This window comes from Ochlerotatus camptorhynchus, unplaced genomic scaffold (assembly GCF_037179485.1).
Source record: "Ochlerotatus camptorhynchus isolate MF236.1 unplaced genomic scaffold, CSIRO-AGI_Acam_v1.1 ptg000070l, whole genome shotgun sequence".
Taxonomy (NCBI): domain Eukaryota; kingdom Metazoa; phylum Arthropoda; class Insecta; order Diptera; family Culicidae; genus Ochlerotatus; species Ochlerotatus camptorhynchus.
Window position 1 is genome coordinate 2,538,784 of NW_027040560.1, and position 15,556 is coordinate 2,554,339.

At 39.9% G+C, this 15,556-nt stretch overlaps 1 protein-coding gene across 26 annotated transcripts in view; it reads right to left on the reverse strand.

The window, feature by feature from the left end:
• LOC135697439 (modifier of mdg4-like) overlaps positions 1-15,556 on the reverse strand; it is a 130,665-nt gene that overhangs the window by 45,005 nt on the left and 70,104 nt on the right. The window contains exons 5-6 of one of the 26 annotated variants that reach the window (XM_065217124.1): positions 4,025-4,126; positions 3,828-3,962 (exon numbers count right to left, since the gene is read on the reverse strand). The exons of 13 other annotated variants lie outside the window; for them this stretch is intronic. In XM_065217124.1, coding sequence (XP_065073196.1) covers positions 3,828-3,962; positions 4,025-4,126 — 237 coding nt within the window. Of the gene's footprint in view, positions 1-3,827; positions 3,963-4,024; positions 4,127-4,257; positions 4,634-4,718; positions 5,173-5,262; positions 5,674-5,834; positions 6,137-6,217; positions 6,492-12,644; positions 12,917-13,065; positions 13,335-13,452; positions 13,826-13,948; positions 14,291-14,375; positions 14,654-14,827; positions 15,097-15,186; positions 15,546-15,556 lie in introns of those variants that run through there. 12 more of the 26 variants (XM_065217136.1, XM_065217129.1, XM_065217132.1 and 9 more) reach the window with 12 other exon arrangements.

Sequence of the window (15,556 nt, forward strand, 5' to 3'; positions counted from 1 at the left end):
TTGGCAAAACGCCATCACACTAGTTGACGAATTGCCAAATAAATGGAATGACAAATACAAACCAAATATTTTCCATGGCAATATTTGTTCAAATATATTTGAGCATTTCCAGGTGAAATCTACCAGAAAAAGTTGAAATCTGGCACGACTCTTTCCGATCGGAATGAAAATTTCAACATGTTTTCAGCCATGGACATTATGATTTTTTCCACAGATCACAAGACCATTTTGACTGAAGACTAATTTTTGAAAAGTGCGTATGTATTTTCACATATGAATTTCTAAATCACATTCTAGCTCTAAAACCGTTTGTTGCATCAAAATTTTGTCTGAGTAGAAGTTGTAGAGAATTGATTGGACTTAAAAGAAAATAACTATACACTGAAAAAAGTATCATAAAATATGATTTTTTTTCTTCATTCTAACGTACGATTTTTTTTTGCTATGACTTTATGTTATAATTAAGGTCATACAAACTACAAGGGACAGCCTTATGGGGTTGTACACAATGGTGACGTAGAACTACGTGGTCTTATATAATAAATGCTCGAATAAATGTTATTTGTTAACTGCAGCAGGAGCTTGTGTTTTGTGTAGGAATAGGAATTTGAGCGGGGTTCTCTTTGCTTATACTCTTTAGTATGACGCGCTTGACATATATGGACCACAGCAACTCGCTCTTCGTGAGTTCTGATTCCGATCAATAGCGGTGCGGCTTCAGCCTCCTTCTATGGATGCTCATGTGGGCTGCAGCTCGCTGCTTACAGGCAGCCTTTCGTTGTGTACTGGAGAACACCACCACTCACCACACGGTGATTGAATAAACACTGTTTGGTGAGACTGGATGGAATTCAAATTTGAAACCTGTGTTAGGGAAATCGCTGTACGCAGGAAATCGGTGATAATTTTAATTATCAAAGCAACAAGTGCACATTCGTGCAATTTTCAATAGTGACATTTTGAAAAATGATAATGTCTTAATTTCAAAGTCGTAGAAATGTATCTGATCGATTGGTGATGAAATTATTGAAATTGGTCCAGGGGCAGCTGAGTTATTAACGTTCAAAATCTTTCATAATTTTGTTACATGTTCCATTTTCGTTTTTCACAAAGTGTACGCCCATACAGAAATCACAGACGTAGTCCTACGTCAAAATGATCTTGAACATCCTAAACGCAGCCGTTTTTTAGATATTGTAAAAATAAGTTTAAGAAAATTGGTATTTTCTCGAAAATAAGCCCGATTAAAAGTTTCTCGTGATTCTCCATCTACACTGAAAAAAGGACCATAGTTAAGAATATTATTTTGCAGAAACCACTTATCTTCAATATTGCCGTTAAATCTACTATGAATTCCGTATAGTTGACTATGAATGAATGTTAACAAATTTACTATGATTCTGGCAAAAATACTATGCTTGCTCAAGATGCATAGTAATTTTGATAGAAATAATAGTAAAATTAAATGAAATTGTTTTCTGCAAAAATCTATTGGTGAAGGTATTTAATTTAAACTAGAAACACTGGAATAAGAGACCAGCGGAGAAAAAAAACATGAATTTGGCAACAAGATAAACATCAAAGTAATCCTGGCATCACTTGCATTTGTAACTGCTTGCGAGTGACTTCGCCAATGCACCGACGATCGAGTACATGAGTGATTGTTAAACGATTTCAATACTCCTCCTTAATTGAAACAAACCATTTGTAAATATTTCAGATTGGAACCGCTTTTGACAGTTCGATTGGAATCATAACAGTGTCTCCGCTGGTCTCTTATTCTAGTGTTTCTAATTTAAACCTGCAATATAGTATTTTTTCCAATGGATTTCGTTCCAGTGTACAGCGGTACAGTGTCGAAGATGTGCATAAAATTCCCTACAGGTCACCGTTTTACACCAAGAAGATTGGACGAACTGTTTTTATGCAAAGGATGAGTTTCAGTGTATATGTTTTTCCTTTAAAAAAAAAAAATCAGATTGACCGCCCACGGTTGCTGCTCTGTTATTACCAGATCAGCTGCAATTACACAGAGAACCAACAGATGATGTTTGGGACTAACATTCATCCTCAATGTGTAAGAACTGGAGATCTAATATTTAGCAATACCAGCGCCGGCCGTGTCCGAATGCAGGTCAACTAGGGAATGGGAAGGAATGTGTTGACGTGGTACTCGCTGTGAAGGAAACCGAGAAATCCTCTGCGCTTCCACGAGAAATCACTGGGATGTTGGATGTGGGGAAAGGTTGCACGCACACGCTGGGATCGTTTTTTTTTGGTAGAGCGATTATAATACACAAACACACACACACACGCGCGCGCACTCATCCAATTTCTATTTTTAGATCAGGACCCACACTGTGGTAAGTGATGCGATCGGTGTTAAAGAAGAATTTGTTTTTCATTAAAATCTAGTGGGTATAGAATAAGGCAAAGTAAAAAATTGCAAGGAAGGGGAGGGGCCTGGGATTGAACTCCCGACATTCTGCTCAGTAAGCAGAAACGGTAACCACTGAGCTACCGAGCCTCGTCGTGTATATGTTTTTCCTTTAAAGTCCAATAAATTCTCTACAATTTCTTCTCAGACACAATTTTGGTACAATAAACGGTTTTAGAGTTCGAATTTTTTGAAAAATTTATATGTTAAAACGCTTACGCCCTCTTCAAAAATTAGTATTGAGTCAAAATGAAAAAAAAACCCTGTATATAATGAAAATTCCCTGAGTTTCCAGGTTAAATATTGAATTCCCTGAGATGCCCTGATTTTCCACTCATAACCGCTTAAAGTGCCGGAACTCAGCGATGAGTAAATTTGCCTCATTTTTTCCTGTGGAAAACCTCAAAAATCTGCCGAAAAATGAGGAAAATGGACGAAAATTTTACTCAGTCTAGGAGTAGTACCAATCAACTGAGTGATTCCAATATTTACTTTTCTCAAATTCGGGAATTTTTTCATGGACAAACCTGGAAAACATTAGCCAAATTTACTCATCGCTGAGTTCCTGCACTTTATGTAATTTATGAGTTAATTAAACTCAAATTTGGGTCGTTCGCTGTGCATATATCAACGCACAGTGACGCTTTTAATTGCAATTAGGGTTAACTACCCCTAATAAAAATAACCATAAAGCTGGGTTTAAACAGGGCAAGTCAATTGATCAATTGGTTTTTTGGATGAATTCAACTGACTTGAACGCGAATTGAACGTGTAAACCATGCCTTTTTGTAAGCCAATTGAATTCAACTGAGTTGATCATTTGACTTGCCTTGTCTAAACCCAGCTTAAGACAGAGCTGTTCGGGGTATCATCCAAACCATTTGTGGGATCCGTATTACAGTTCGATTATGGTATTTGTTTATTAGGAACACCATTCCATTATTGTTGAAAATGTAAACCTGCTTCTGGCGGTTCAACTTGGCCTACGGGTTTTCTGGGACCTATTAGCTATTGAAACGCCATTGGGATTCTCTTTGGCCTATCTAACGAAAAAAAAAGTGAATTTGTGTGCGCCTTTTGTACACTTCAACTTCAAATGCGCCTTTTGTTTTCTTGATCTTATTTTGCGTTCTTCAACACTTCGTCTTGGAGCTATTGAATAGAAGCATCATATCAAACGTTTGTTTGACACGTTCACGGCGAAATAATAGATATATTTGATGTTTTGTGCTCAACAGGCCGGGTATGGGCGAAGTAGATTTTTCCCCTATTGGAAAATAAATTCACTACCTACACCCGTTTCCATAAAGTTCACTAATTTCCATCGAATGAATTCTTAAACAATGTCATGACGTTATCAAATCAAATATTTTCTGTATTATGTACTTACAATCTCTGTTGATCACTTTCGCGATTGGTTCGTGACGCGACTTGGCAATTGCGGACACGCCCGGAAGAACTGGTTCCGGCAGCTCAAAACCTGCCGGATTATGCCGGTAGTCATCCGTTTTCTGACGAACATTTGCTGCAATTCACAACGAAAATTAAAACCGAGATCTAGACCAGTGCAAAGTGCAATATACTTACAAGCTTTGCAGATCAGCGTTATGATTGGTTCTTCGCGAGGTTTGGTTATTACAGTTCGTGTCCAGAGAACCTGATGGTCTTCCGTTGTATGGCGCGGGCTAGCTGTAATTTGCAACGAAAATTCAAATTAGTTACAATGCTTCATGATGATCATCAATATGCAGCCAGTGTAAAAAAAATCTAGTACTACAACTAGAATCAGTCATCATTTCGGTGTAGGCAACGTAGATTTATTCTGAATTTTTAAGGCATTTGCTGTTCAGGCGTGGCCCGTATGACCTTCAACAATCGGATAAACTTGACCGTTATGAACTAGAACCTTTGCTAGGCAGCCGGCCTTGGTGAAATTAACACATCGATAAATTTTGGAGCCACTTTTGGCATAATGAAATTCGAAGTAATTGTCCTGATAGCAAGTTTTCATTCCACCCAGCACGCAGGGTACCAGAACCAATTGTTCCGATGGTCGTTTTAGAATTTCCTCCACAATAACATTTTCCGCTTGCTTTCGTTTGCTTCTGGGTTTGCTGCGTTCTCCTCCGGCTGAATCAGATTTTCTGGTTGTACGTTGTTTTTTGGATGTCGAATTCGTCTCGGGTTCCGCCAAAACTAAAAAAAAATAACAAGAAGTAATAGATTAATCGGAGGACCTGCAAAGAGCGATTTTGGTAATGAGACAAAGAATGTTTGTACAACAGTTGAGGTTTATATCTAATCATTAAATTTATTCATATGATACACGTTCGGATCGCTGCCGGATTGGACAAGTAGTTTGCGGGACACTTTCGTCGGATGGTTGTGCGCCGCATTGCCCAGCATGATGCGGTACAGCCCATTCGGTTTGCGTGTAGTACTAGCACGTGCTTTGCATTTGACGTGATTGGTGACGACCCGGCAGGCCCAGTACGTGGTGTCGCCGACGGTGTTGTTTTTGGAAAAGGTGTAATCTTCTAGCACCAGAAGGAACTTGCCGCGCTGCGATTCGTACAATACCAGAGACTGATCGTCCAGAACGAGGGGTTTTGCCTTGTGCTGGCGCCGGGATCTGCTTGGCCGGCAAGCCGTCGGCATTGGTGGAGACGGTGATCGGGGTGGCACTGGAGACGGTGTCGCCGAAAGAGCGAATTCAATCAGCGGGTGGAGAAGATCTGAAAGAAACAATGGATAGTTAGGGATGAAGTACTAGAATGGTAGGCCATTAAGAAGGCACGGCAAAAAGAGAGAGATTGATGTCACACTTTTATTTATATTTCAATCTGAGTCGAAAGAACTGATCGTGTAGATTTCCTCCAGCAAAGGTGGAGGTGGTTGCAAGAATTTAGGTTTCCACAGCTGCTGGGTCTTGGGAGTGTTCCACCTGTTGTTTGGCTCGTGAATGTGCACGGGATTGGTCACGAGTATCCGGTACAGTCCATTGCTTTTCAGCGTTGTTACGGCACGGGCATTGCAGGCTCGGTGTTGCATTCTAGTACGACACACCCAGTAGGTCTTGTTGTGAGCTTTATTGTTTTTCGCGTAACAGTAACCATTGATCCGGAGGAGACTGGTACCGCGTTGGCCGGGGACAAAATCCAACTCCTGATCGTCAAGGGTAATTATGGTCTTTTTCGCCATGATCGGTTCCAGCGAGTCGAAGTAAGCTTTAAAATCTGAGGATAAAAATGAGGAAAGATTAGATCTTCAAACAGTTTTCCAAGACCTATAAGCTGAGAGGAAACGTAATGCCGGAAGCCGTCAATTTCAGGAGTGTCATAGTTTTAATCGAAGACATATTAGTAAATGTACAGTGGACGTTAGGAAATGGAGAAAGATGACAGTTTTAGCTTTATTGTGTTGAATATAACACCGATTTTCTAATCATGTCTAGGTCGACTGGATGGTTGTGGTACAGATTGCGGCCGAAGAACTTCGAGTCGTTCGAATCGGTGATCAGTCGTGCCCGGCAGTTTTGTGAGCGCTGTTTGCCACAAGTCCAATATTTTCGATTCTTCAGACGTTTCGAACAGATGTAGGTATGATTTTGGTACACGATTTTCGGTTTTCCTCGCTGGCCAGTGATGTAGGTGAACTTCGTTTTCGCAAGATATGAGACGTCTTCCTTCCATTGGTTCCCTATTGAAAAAAAGGTTTATATATTACTACTTTCATGTTGCAACACAAACTAAGTAGCGCACAATGAAACAAGCTTTGGAGTTGTCCTTGGATTTAGATTTTATTAACTGAAATCACGTGTACTGCTGGTAATCGGGCATGTGGCAATGGCCAGGTGTAGTCACCGATATTGTGTTGTCATTCCGAGCTGTTACCACTTTGGCCTTGCAACCGAGCGAACGGAGCTTCGAGCAACGCCAGTAAGTCGTTCGGAAATTTCCCTTGTTGCGAATGAAAGAATAACCGTCCACGATCAGCTTGGGCGTTCCCCGAGGGCCACTTACGAATACCAGTTGCTTGAACTTTTTCGTAGGATCTGAAATAAATACATGTGAAGGATGGTTAGTAAGCAGGTGATGCAGTAGACCATAACGCATTATCTTTTTTTATAAGTGAAAGAAATGTTTGTTGTGCAATCTTTATTTTATTTGAATTAACAGAATCAGTGATTATGCTGTGGCTCACTGATCGTCACGAAGTGTAATCCTTTGACTGTAATCGCTCGGGATCGACATCTAGTGTCCCGCGCTCTCGCACAAATCCAGTAGGTTTTCGTGGCATTCCCACTGTTGCGCAAATAGGTTTGACCCCGGAATATAATTTTCGGTTTCCCCTTTCTGCTAATGGTAAAGGCTACCTCTGAGCTGCCATAGGAAACACAGATTTCACCACCGCTGGAGGATTGTTTAGCTGAAATGATTGAATGGGCAGCATTTTAGTATACAGTTGGTGCGTGTGTTTCGGAATCAAAGGTATACTGGTGTTCATCGTGAATGTGAAATGGGCTGATAACAAAACAAATTACTGTTTCTTTTTCCTCATTTAATTTATAAGCCTTTGCAAGTCATTGGTGGTTGATGGTGATCTTTCCCGAAATTTCAATTTACTCGCTCGCTCGCAAACCCAGTAGGCGCCTTATTGGACTTGGCAGTTTCACGGAGGTAGATGTATCCATTAGGGTGCCAATGAAATGTATGGGGAAAAAGAAACCATCGCATTTTTTTAACTGTCGATACACAAAATGTTCATTGCCTTGAAAAAGTTTTGGGCTCAATCGGTCATGATTTAGGGGTGCCGCACGGTAGTTTCATAGAGGTAACTCTAAGACCAGAAGGTCCCGAAGAAACGAGCTCAACTTTTTGGCTCAGCTCTGGTACTATCTTCGGTCTCAAGCTAATCGATTCACCCCTCGAAACATAGGAATATCCAATAACCCCTCATTTTATCTGTCAAACTTTCATAGCGAATCAAAACAAACATTGTGTAGTACTAGAATTTTGACAAGAATGGGATACGTTAATCGATTTGCTTGGGACCAATAGGCTAGTCAAGTAGTGAGCCAATTTAAAATCGTTAGTTTCGTATTGATTGTTGGTAGTTTCAAGTTTGAAATTAGTTCATCAGAAAAATATCATGAAATTTCGGAAATTTAAAACTTTTTTTAAGCCAAGTGTCTTAAAAATGCATGAAACGTCGTGTTAACATCAAATTTTTGTTTTGTCGAAAATCGACTTTCTAGGACTTGGTGCAATTTCGGAAATCGAAAACAAATTTTTGATGCCAAATATCTTAAAAAAGCATGAAGCCTCTAGATCTAGTTTTAACTCTAAGAAACATTGTTTTTTGAAAAACCTACTGTTTTGTTCTGAGACTTCTTGGTGAAAAAAGGTCAAACTTTGACCCCTTTGCAACACTCCTAAATCATGTCCGATTGATCCAAAATTTTACATAGCGCCTTTTTATTGAGGCTATGAATATTTTGTATATGGTCCGTGGCACCCTAGGATACTTGAAACTTCAGAAATCGATTTTTGTTTATGCCAAATGACTTAAAAATGTGTCTACCTTTGAGATCCAGTTTTAACAAGAATTGTTTTTTTTTTCTAAAATCGATTTCTAGGACTTGATGAATTTTTGGAAATCTGCTATGTCAAATGACTTAAAAATGCATGAAATGTCGAGATATAGTGTTAACTCAAAAACTTTTTTTTTATACGAAAACCGACTTCTGGGACTTGGTAAATTTTTGGAAATCATTTTTTTTTTAATTCTCGAGAATTTTCTTTAGTGATACCCTTGGAATTATCTTCGGAATTATTCGAAAAATTCCTCTGGACCTTCAAACTTCAATGCCCTTGATATTTTTCACGGAATAATTTCCTTTTACAGAGTTTATTTCAGAATTATTCTAAAATAAAGTTGAGATTCTCTCTGGGAGTTCCTTTAAAATATCAGAATTCTCTGCATTCCTAGATTTTCTTCAATTTTTAAAGCTTTTGTCTAAGAATTCACAGAAGCTTCCTTCCATAATTATATTTGAAATTCGTTTGAATTCCCTTTAGAATTCTCAAGCAATTCAAGTCAAAATTGTCTTGAAATTTTGTTCTGAATTATCTTGCTCTAATTCTTCTGAAATTCTAATTTCCTTAAATTCTCTAGGATTGCTTTCGTAATGACCTTGGAATTATCCTCGGAATCCCGTTAAAATTATTCTAAGAATTCCTCTGGAGTTGTGATGATTATCATCATCGATTATAGTGATCTACCAGTCATTGTAGCATGGGAACTAGTCCGATAGTTGAGGGCTCTTCTCACTGTTGAACCTCTGATTGTCATCAGCAAATCGCTGCATGAAGGGCCAACAACGAATTCACCTATTCATTTTCTTGGGACAATTAAGAATCTCCTTCCAACAACTTGATCAGCCAATTGGCCAAACAACGAGCCACCCAACAGAAAGACGCCTAAATGATTGGGGAGAAGAGCCCGCTCTTTATCCAAGAAATTATAGCAACATGGAGTTGGCATCTTCACTCTCCCCATCCAAATAGCTTCAATTGGGTTCTTTAATTTTGAAAAATGTATTCGTTTTTATACATCATCTTAAAGAGCTTCGTTTTCTGACCACAGCGATATTTTTTTCGAACCCACACACTTTCATCTTGATTTTTAAATCAAGATTTAAAGCAAAATAATAACTTCACTGTTTGACACTAAACTAACAAACTGACAGCTCGCTCCCATACAAAGTGACACTGAGGGGCGCTAATAAGATGATTTTTGCAAATGTAATCGTACTTATATAAAATAGTTCCAGTGTACCAAAATTGATGAAATTTTGGGTTTGGCTTCCATTTTTAATGCAGATTACGAATATGCATTTACCTCAATACCCTTAAAGAACCCAATTGGGTGTCCTGATGGTCCCTGCTTATCCCGAAGTTTTGATATATAGTAATATGCAATATAATAATCAGATAATCAGAAGCATAACGTCTACAAAAATATGTGAGTCGATTGAAATTTCCCAAAAATAAATGAGTTGAAAGAATTCCTCTGGAGTTGTACCCTCAAACTTCAATACCCTTGGTATTTTTCACGGATCCTGGAATACTCGTCGTCTTGGAATTTACCACAAAGCTACTTAAAATTTCTACTCTAAACTCATGATGATGATGATGATGATGACCGGTGACCTATTGTAAAAAAGCGCCTGCACATAGCAATGGACTTTTCTTACCACATGATTTGATCAAGCTTTGTTTTCTAGTCGTACTCATCATACTCCTGTGTGAAGGGCCAAAACGGTGGGCGGGCCCGTAAGCCGAGGCACAAGCGATAGAGATTCTCTTTTCAGAAGTAAGTTCATACATCCAGAACCCAAATCTAGCCACCATGTAGAAGAACATTCCAATACGCAGGGAGAAGAGCCCACCCTCAATCCACGAAAACATTCTTCACGTCCAAACTCTTAAAGTTCTAAAACTCCCTTTAATTTTTTTTTTCTGAAATATCTTGGAGTTATTGCTGAAATTCGTACTAAAATCTCCTCAAAATTCCTCCAAATAATAAAAATCTAAATTTATCTTAATACAATGGAGAATTTCAAAAATCTAGTCCAGTCCAAAAATCTTAATAATTTGTAGTGGGCCAACATTTTTTTTTCAATCATGAATCATCTTGAAGTCTTTCACAGGATTTTATTGAATTTATCAAGAATTTCCTTAGAATCATCTCGAAATGTATTAACTAGGAATTCCCAAAGAATTCTCCTCAGTATTCGCTAAGTATCTCCTGACATTCCCATGGAATTATCTTCGGAGTTTTCTCTGAGAGCAGTCCTGTAAACTCCATGAAATGCTCCTCAGAATTCCTTACGAACTAATCTTTGATTTCTCATAAAATGATGACAGTAATAGCATTGAAACTCTCCTACGTATTCCTTTGAAATTTACCTCAAAGCTTTATAGGAAATTTCCTTAGAATTCCTTTGAAATCATCGTCAACATTTTCATTAAATTATTTTCAGAATTCCCTTTGGATTCTCAGTCATAACTTGTGGAATTCAATTCACAAGTACCTTGGAGTTCTCCATACTCAGTGTTGGGAAAATTTCAAAAAATCAAATCTCACCCAAGAACAATATCACGCTTGATTTTCGTTGACAAAAATCAACAAGCGGTTGATATTGCAAGCTGTGATATCGCAGTTTCTGAGCTGCTCACCACCACTCACCACTCACCAGCTGCAAATCTCATCAAACTGTGGTGAGATTGAGTGTCATGATTTTTGCTTTACACCCGAACGGCTGCCAGCAGTCGCTTCGAGTCTGCCATCGGTGAAGAGCAAAAAGAGATAGCATTGTTATACCTTCTCTTTCTAAGAAAACGAGGTGCAACGGAATCATTTTTGCGGCGATTCAACTCTCAGCTGTGTAAAGTTGTCTTACAATCCCCCCTATTCTGCGGGTCACGTGACTCTCTCTCTCTCACCGGTGAGGTGACAATTGTCACTTCGTTTGAGGTGACTCCATTTGATTTGCACGGAGAGTCACCTCACATGAGGTGGCAATTGTCACCTCACCGGTGACAAATAGTCACGTGATATTGGGGGGAATGTCAAAGGAGCTTGTTAAATCAATATCAAGCATGATATTTTGCTCCACTATCACGCGTAATATTGAGAGCGGAAAAATATCAATTATTCTGCCATCCCTACTCTATACCAATCACTTAGTCAGAACTCGCTTGGAATCCTAAATTTGAGTGAATTAACACTGGTCAATACTGCACATTGTAGTCTAAATAGAAATCTGTCATGGATACAAACATTTATTAAGTGGAATTGTAAATGGAAGATATTTTTTTGAGGTTTTCACTAACAACCCAATTTCATCACTTGATTGGGCAGCTACTTTGAATCCTCCTTAAAATTCTCTTGGAAATTTTCTTTGAATCCTACTCAGGATTCCCTTGGGGGATTGTACTAAGAACTTCTTTGGAATTTTTCTTAAGTTTCATCTGGAATACAACAGAACTAACTTGAAATGAATCCTCAGATTTCATGTCAAGTTTTCCTAACTCTTTCCTTTGAATTCTCCTCTGAATTGCCTTTAAATTATCCCTAGAGTTGCTTGGAAATTCTTATCAAATTCATTAAAGTTCATAAGCGGAGAAACTTTTGCAAGGCCCTTATATTTTTAATCTAGGTTCTTGGAAAACATTAAATTTCCGACGTCTTTAATGTTGAATTTCCATTCCAGATTCTTGAAAATTTCCCCAAGTCTAGTTTTATTAGGGCCTAGGTTTCAAAAAAAAAATTCTAGGTCTAAAATCTGTAGCAATTATTCAAGATTCAGAACCATAAACAACAATTCAAGTTTCATAATTTATGTTGTTCCAGAAGCTAAATCTAATTTTTTGAAATTCTTGAGAAGGTTCTACCACAAACAAACAGACATAACAGTCGCAAGTTCTTCATCGAACAAGCATTTAACGATCAATTTAAAAGTACCGTAGTTGGTAGTAACGCCACCTGTGGCGTGCATAGTCAATTCCATTGCGTTTGACGTTCACAAACTACCGCCATCTGTTCAGCGTACTACCCACCACACTGTACTCAACAGATGGCGGTAATGTTTCAGTGACGATGTTTTAAAGTGAGAAATATTCAATGTGTTATCGTGGTTCTACTTTAATTTATCCTATTATGATTTTTTTAAATGGATTGACGAGAATTTCAAGATTCCCTGAGAATTCCAGCTTTTTTTAGATTCAGTAATTTTTTTCCCGATTTGTCATCTAAGTTGACGGTTTTCCCGGTTCACTGGTCACCCTGAAAAAAGTTCAAACTGTGACGATTTTACACCACCCCAAACATCACATTCGATTGAGACGAAATCTTGCATAGGGTCGTTTTTCGAGGCAATGAACATTGTTGTCTGAAACATTCGATGGTCACTTTTATCCTATACATTCCCTTGGCACCCTAGAGCATCCATTCACCTTTGGCATCCCGGCGAATACTTGGCGATAATGTCCATTATTCCCCTCTTAGTACTCGATCTGTCCTCCAGGAGCTGTTCGTTTATCTGAAATGAAGCGACAAGAAATATAAGTTTTATCATCCCCAAGCCGGACACAAATCTACCAGTACTTCAATATGTAAACTTCATTCAAAAACCTTACAATTTATTCCACAACATCTACCATCCCGGCAAATGGTTGTGCGCTTGCTCGTTGATGGTAATCCGGCCGCTCTCGGGATAGGTTACTGCTCTGGCACGACATTTCAACCTTTTCGCTCGCTCACAAACCCAGTAAATCCGGTTGGCCTTGTCAGTGTGTTTAAGGTAAATGTATCCACCGTCGAGATGCATCTTCGGCATTCCTCGGCTACTTGGCACAAATTTCACCTCTTGACCCTTGTAATCGGTCTGAACTCCAACGACGACCCGTTTGCCTATAAAAGAAACACAGCTGTATAAGAAAGTCTGCTTGCAAACCGTACAAAGCACATCAATCGAGTACTACGATGTAGACGTTTCAATACCAGCCATGACAATTTATTCAATCTGCATTTCAACTACAGAAATTTGTCATTATTTCGAACATACAGTCTTTAATCTAGCACCCCTGCATGTGGTTGTGCGAGTGCTCGTTGGTGGTGATTCGTCCCGTGCCCCGATAGGTTATTGCCCTGGCACGACATTTGAACTTTCTCGCCCGCTCGCATATCCAATAAGTTTTGGTAGCGTTCCCCGTGTTGCGATGGTAGGTGTACCCATTCAGCTGCATCTTTGGCATTCCTCGGCAACTGGGCGAAAATGTCACCTCCTTCCCCTTGTAATCCACTTGAGCTCCAACGACATTTCGCTTTCCTAAAAAGAAGTTCGCAAAAAGGTCAGTACGAATATTTTCCGCCTGCCTCTCAGAATCAATCTAGTACTACAATTTACTTTAACGTCATCAATATTAATTACAAAATATGTCACTTTATTCAATTCCTAAAACAAAACACATCAAAACGGTGACTCCTTCTTCACATCGAATGCAGCGCCGCCAACCGGTTTATCATAGAACTCGTTGATGTCGGCATCGACTATGTTGATCTTGGCATGCTCACCAAACTCGTCCATGTGAGAATGGGTCTTGTGGGTATACTTCACGATCAAACTATTCCGATGGGTCACCAATTTACACTTGCATTTTTTGGATTTGTACGCCGAACAAGACCAGTACGATCGCTGCGAGTCTCCCTTGGTTCGGAAGAAGGAATTGTTCTCGATCACCAGCTTCGGCTTTCCCCGCTGACCCGGCGTGAAGGTCCATGCCGCTAGATTCAGCACTCCCGAAAGACGGGGTTTCTTCTCTGAAATAAATACATTTGAAACGATATTAGCTACAAAGCTGCCTCAGTGTCCAATCTAGTACTGCTGCACAAATCATACACAGATGTGGTCATGTAGGGAATTCAACTTTATTTCTCACTCGTTATGATAATACTATTCGATCTATCGCGGCTTCGTTTCATCGGGCCGGTGGTTGTGAATAAGATTCTTGAACGTCACATCGTAGAAGTTGCAATCATCCGTTATTAGCCGAGCTCGGCAACGGAAGGGCACCGCTTTGGAACAGCCCCAGTACAACTTTCCGTTGCACTTCTTGTTGACAATGTAGGTGTAGCCTTCGATCAGCAGCTTAGTCTTGCCCCGTTGTCCTACCACGGTGAATATATGAATCTCCTGCTGTACTTTCACCAGAAACTGATTCGGTACTGCATTCAAGTCATGCTTGAAGGACGAAAGTGTAGGGGGCGCTGACAGGTAGGCAATATCTAGAAAAGTAAACGAATTAGTAATACAGAAAACAGGAACATCATCATCCAATCGGTGAAACAAAAGAAGTACAGGATTAGAGGTAATTTTGTTTTGAATTTATTGACGGTAGTAACGAGAATGTATGGTATCGTGAGAATGATTCGAGTTGATCACTTTGTACACCTTTTGCTCGTCGAAGATGGTGATCTTGGCTCGGCATTTGCTTTGCTTGGCCCGATCGCACACCCAGTAGCTCGTTTGGTTGGCCTGTTTACTGCGACAGTACGAGTAACCCCGGTGGAAGATCTTTGTGACCACTTTGTTTTTCAGCGGGAAATGCACGAACCGGATCGCACTGATCGGACCCCAGTCAAAGTACTCTAAAAGAAGATTCGAAACGTTCTAGATTAGGATAACCTTTCCCCACTAATAAGCTGATGAATATGAAAACGAGCTTAATAACGACACGTTTTCGTCTAATATGCACATACACACACACATATACATTTATTGCTAACCGACAAAAAATGAGATCACTGATATTGGACTAGATTTTCGATGGACTAGAATAGACTGCGGAATTTGTCGCTCAAGTGAGGAAACAGTTTCTCGTGGGTGTGCTCGGCCACGACTACTCGCAACTTGGGCAACCCGTGGACGTCACTAGTGACAATTCTGGCACGGCACTTCAATCGGTAGTACAATGTGCACTTCCACGTTCTTGAACGCTGACCGGGGTAAGGTCGTTCGTTTGGTGTGTACGTATTTCCATCGTAAAACAGATGCTTAGTGCCCCGCTTAGATAGCACGTAGATGATATTTCCTGTCGATAGAAATAACAGCGTGAGTAACGTCAACCATACAAGTGTAGTACTAGATGTTACAGATAGCAGGTTCAATGAAACAGCAACACTTTTGGTCCGAAATTGAATTTTAATTACGCAAAAAATATGTCATCGTCCACCCCGTCCGATCGGAGATAATCCGCGCCTTCCAGCGTTTTCTTACGATGATGGCTTAGATCGTTGCCTTCCCGAGGGGCATGGCTGTGCACCGGATGGGACAGTTTTACATACTCCTCACCGTTGTGCTTGATCGTTATGGCTTTGGCTTTGCACTTTTGCTTCCTATAGGCCGAACAGCGCCAGTTGATTGTGCCGCAGAATTCGCCGTTGCGAATATAGGTGTAATCCTTGTACACCAACAATGGACGTCCCCGTTGTGTCGATCCAAACTGGGCCAGCTCCAGATCGGCCGGTTTTTCCGAGTCTCCTGAAAGGCGA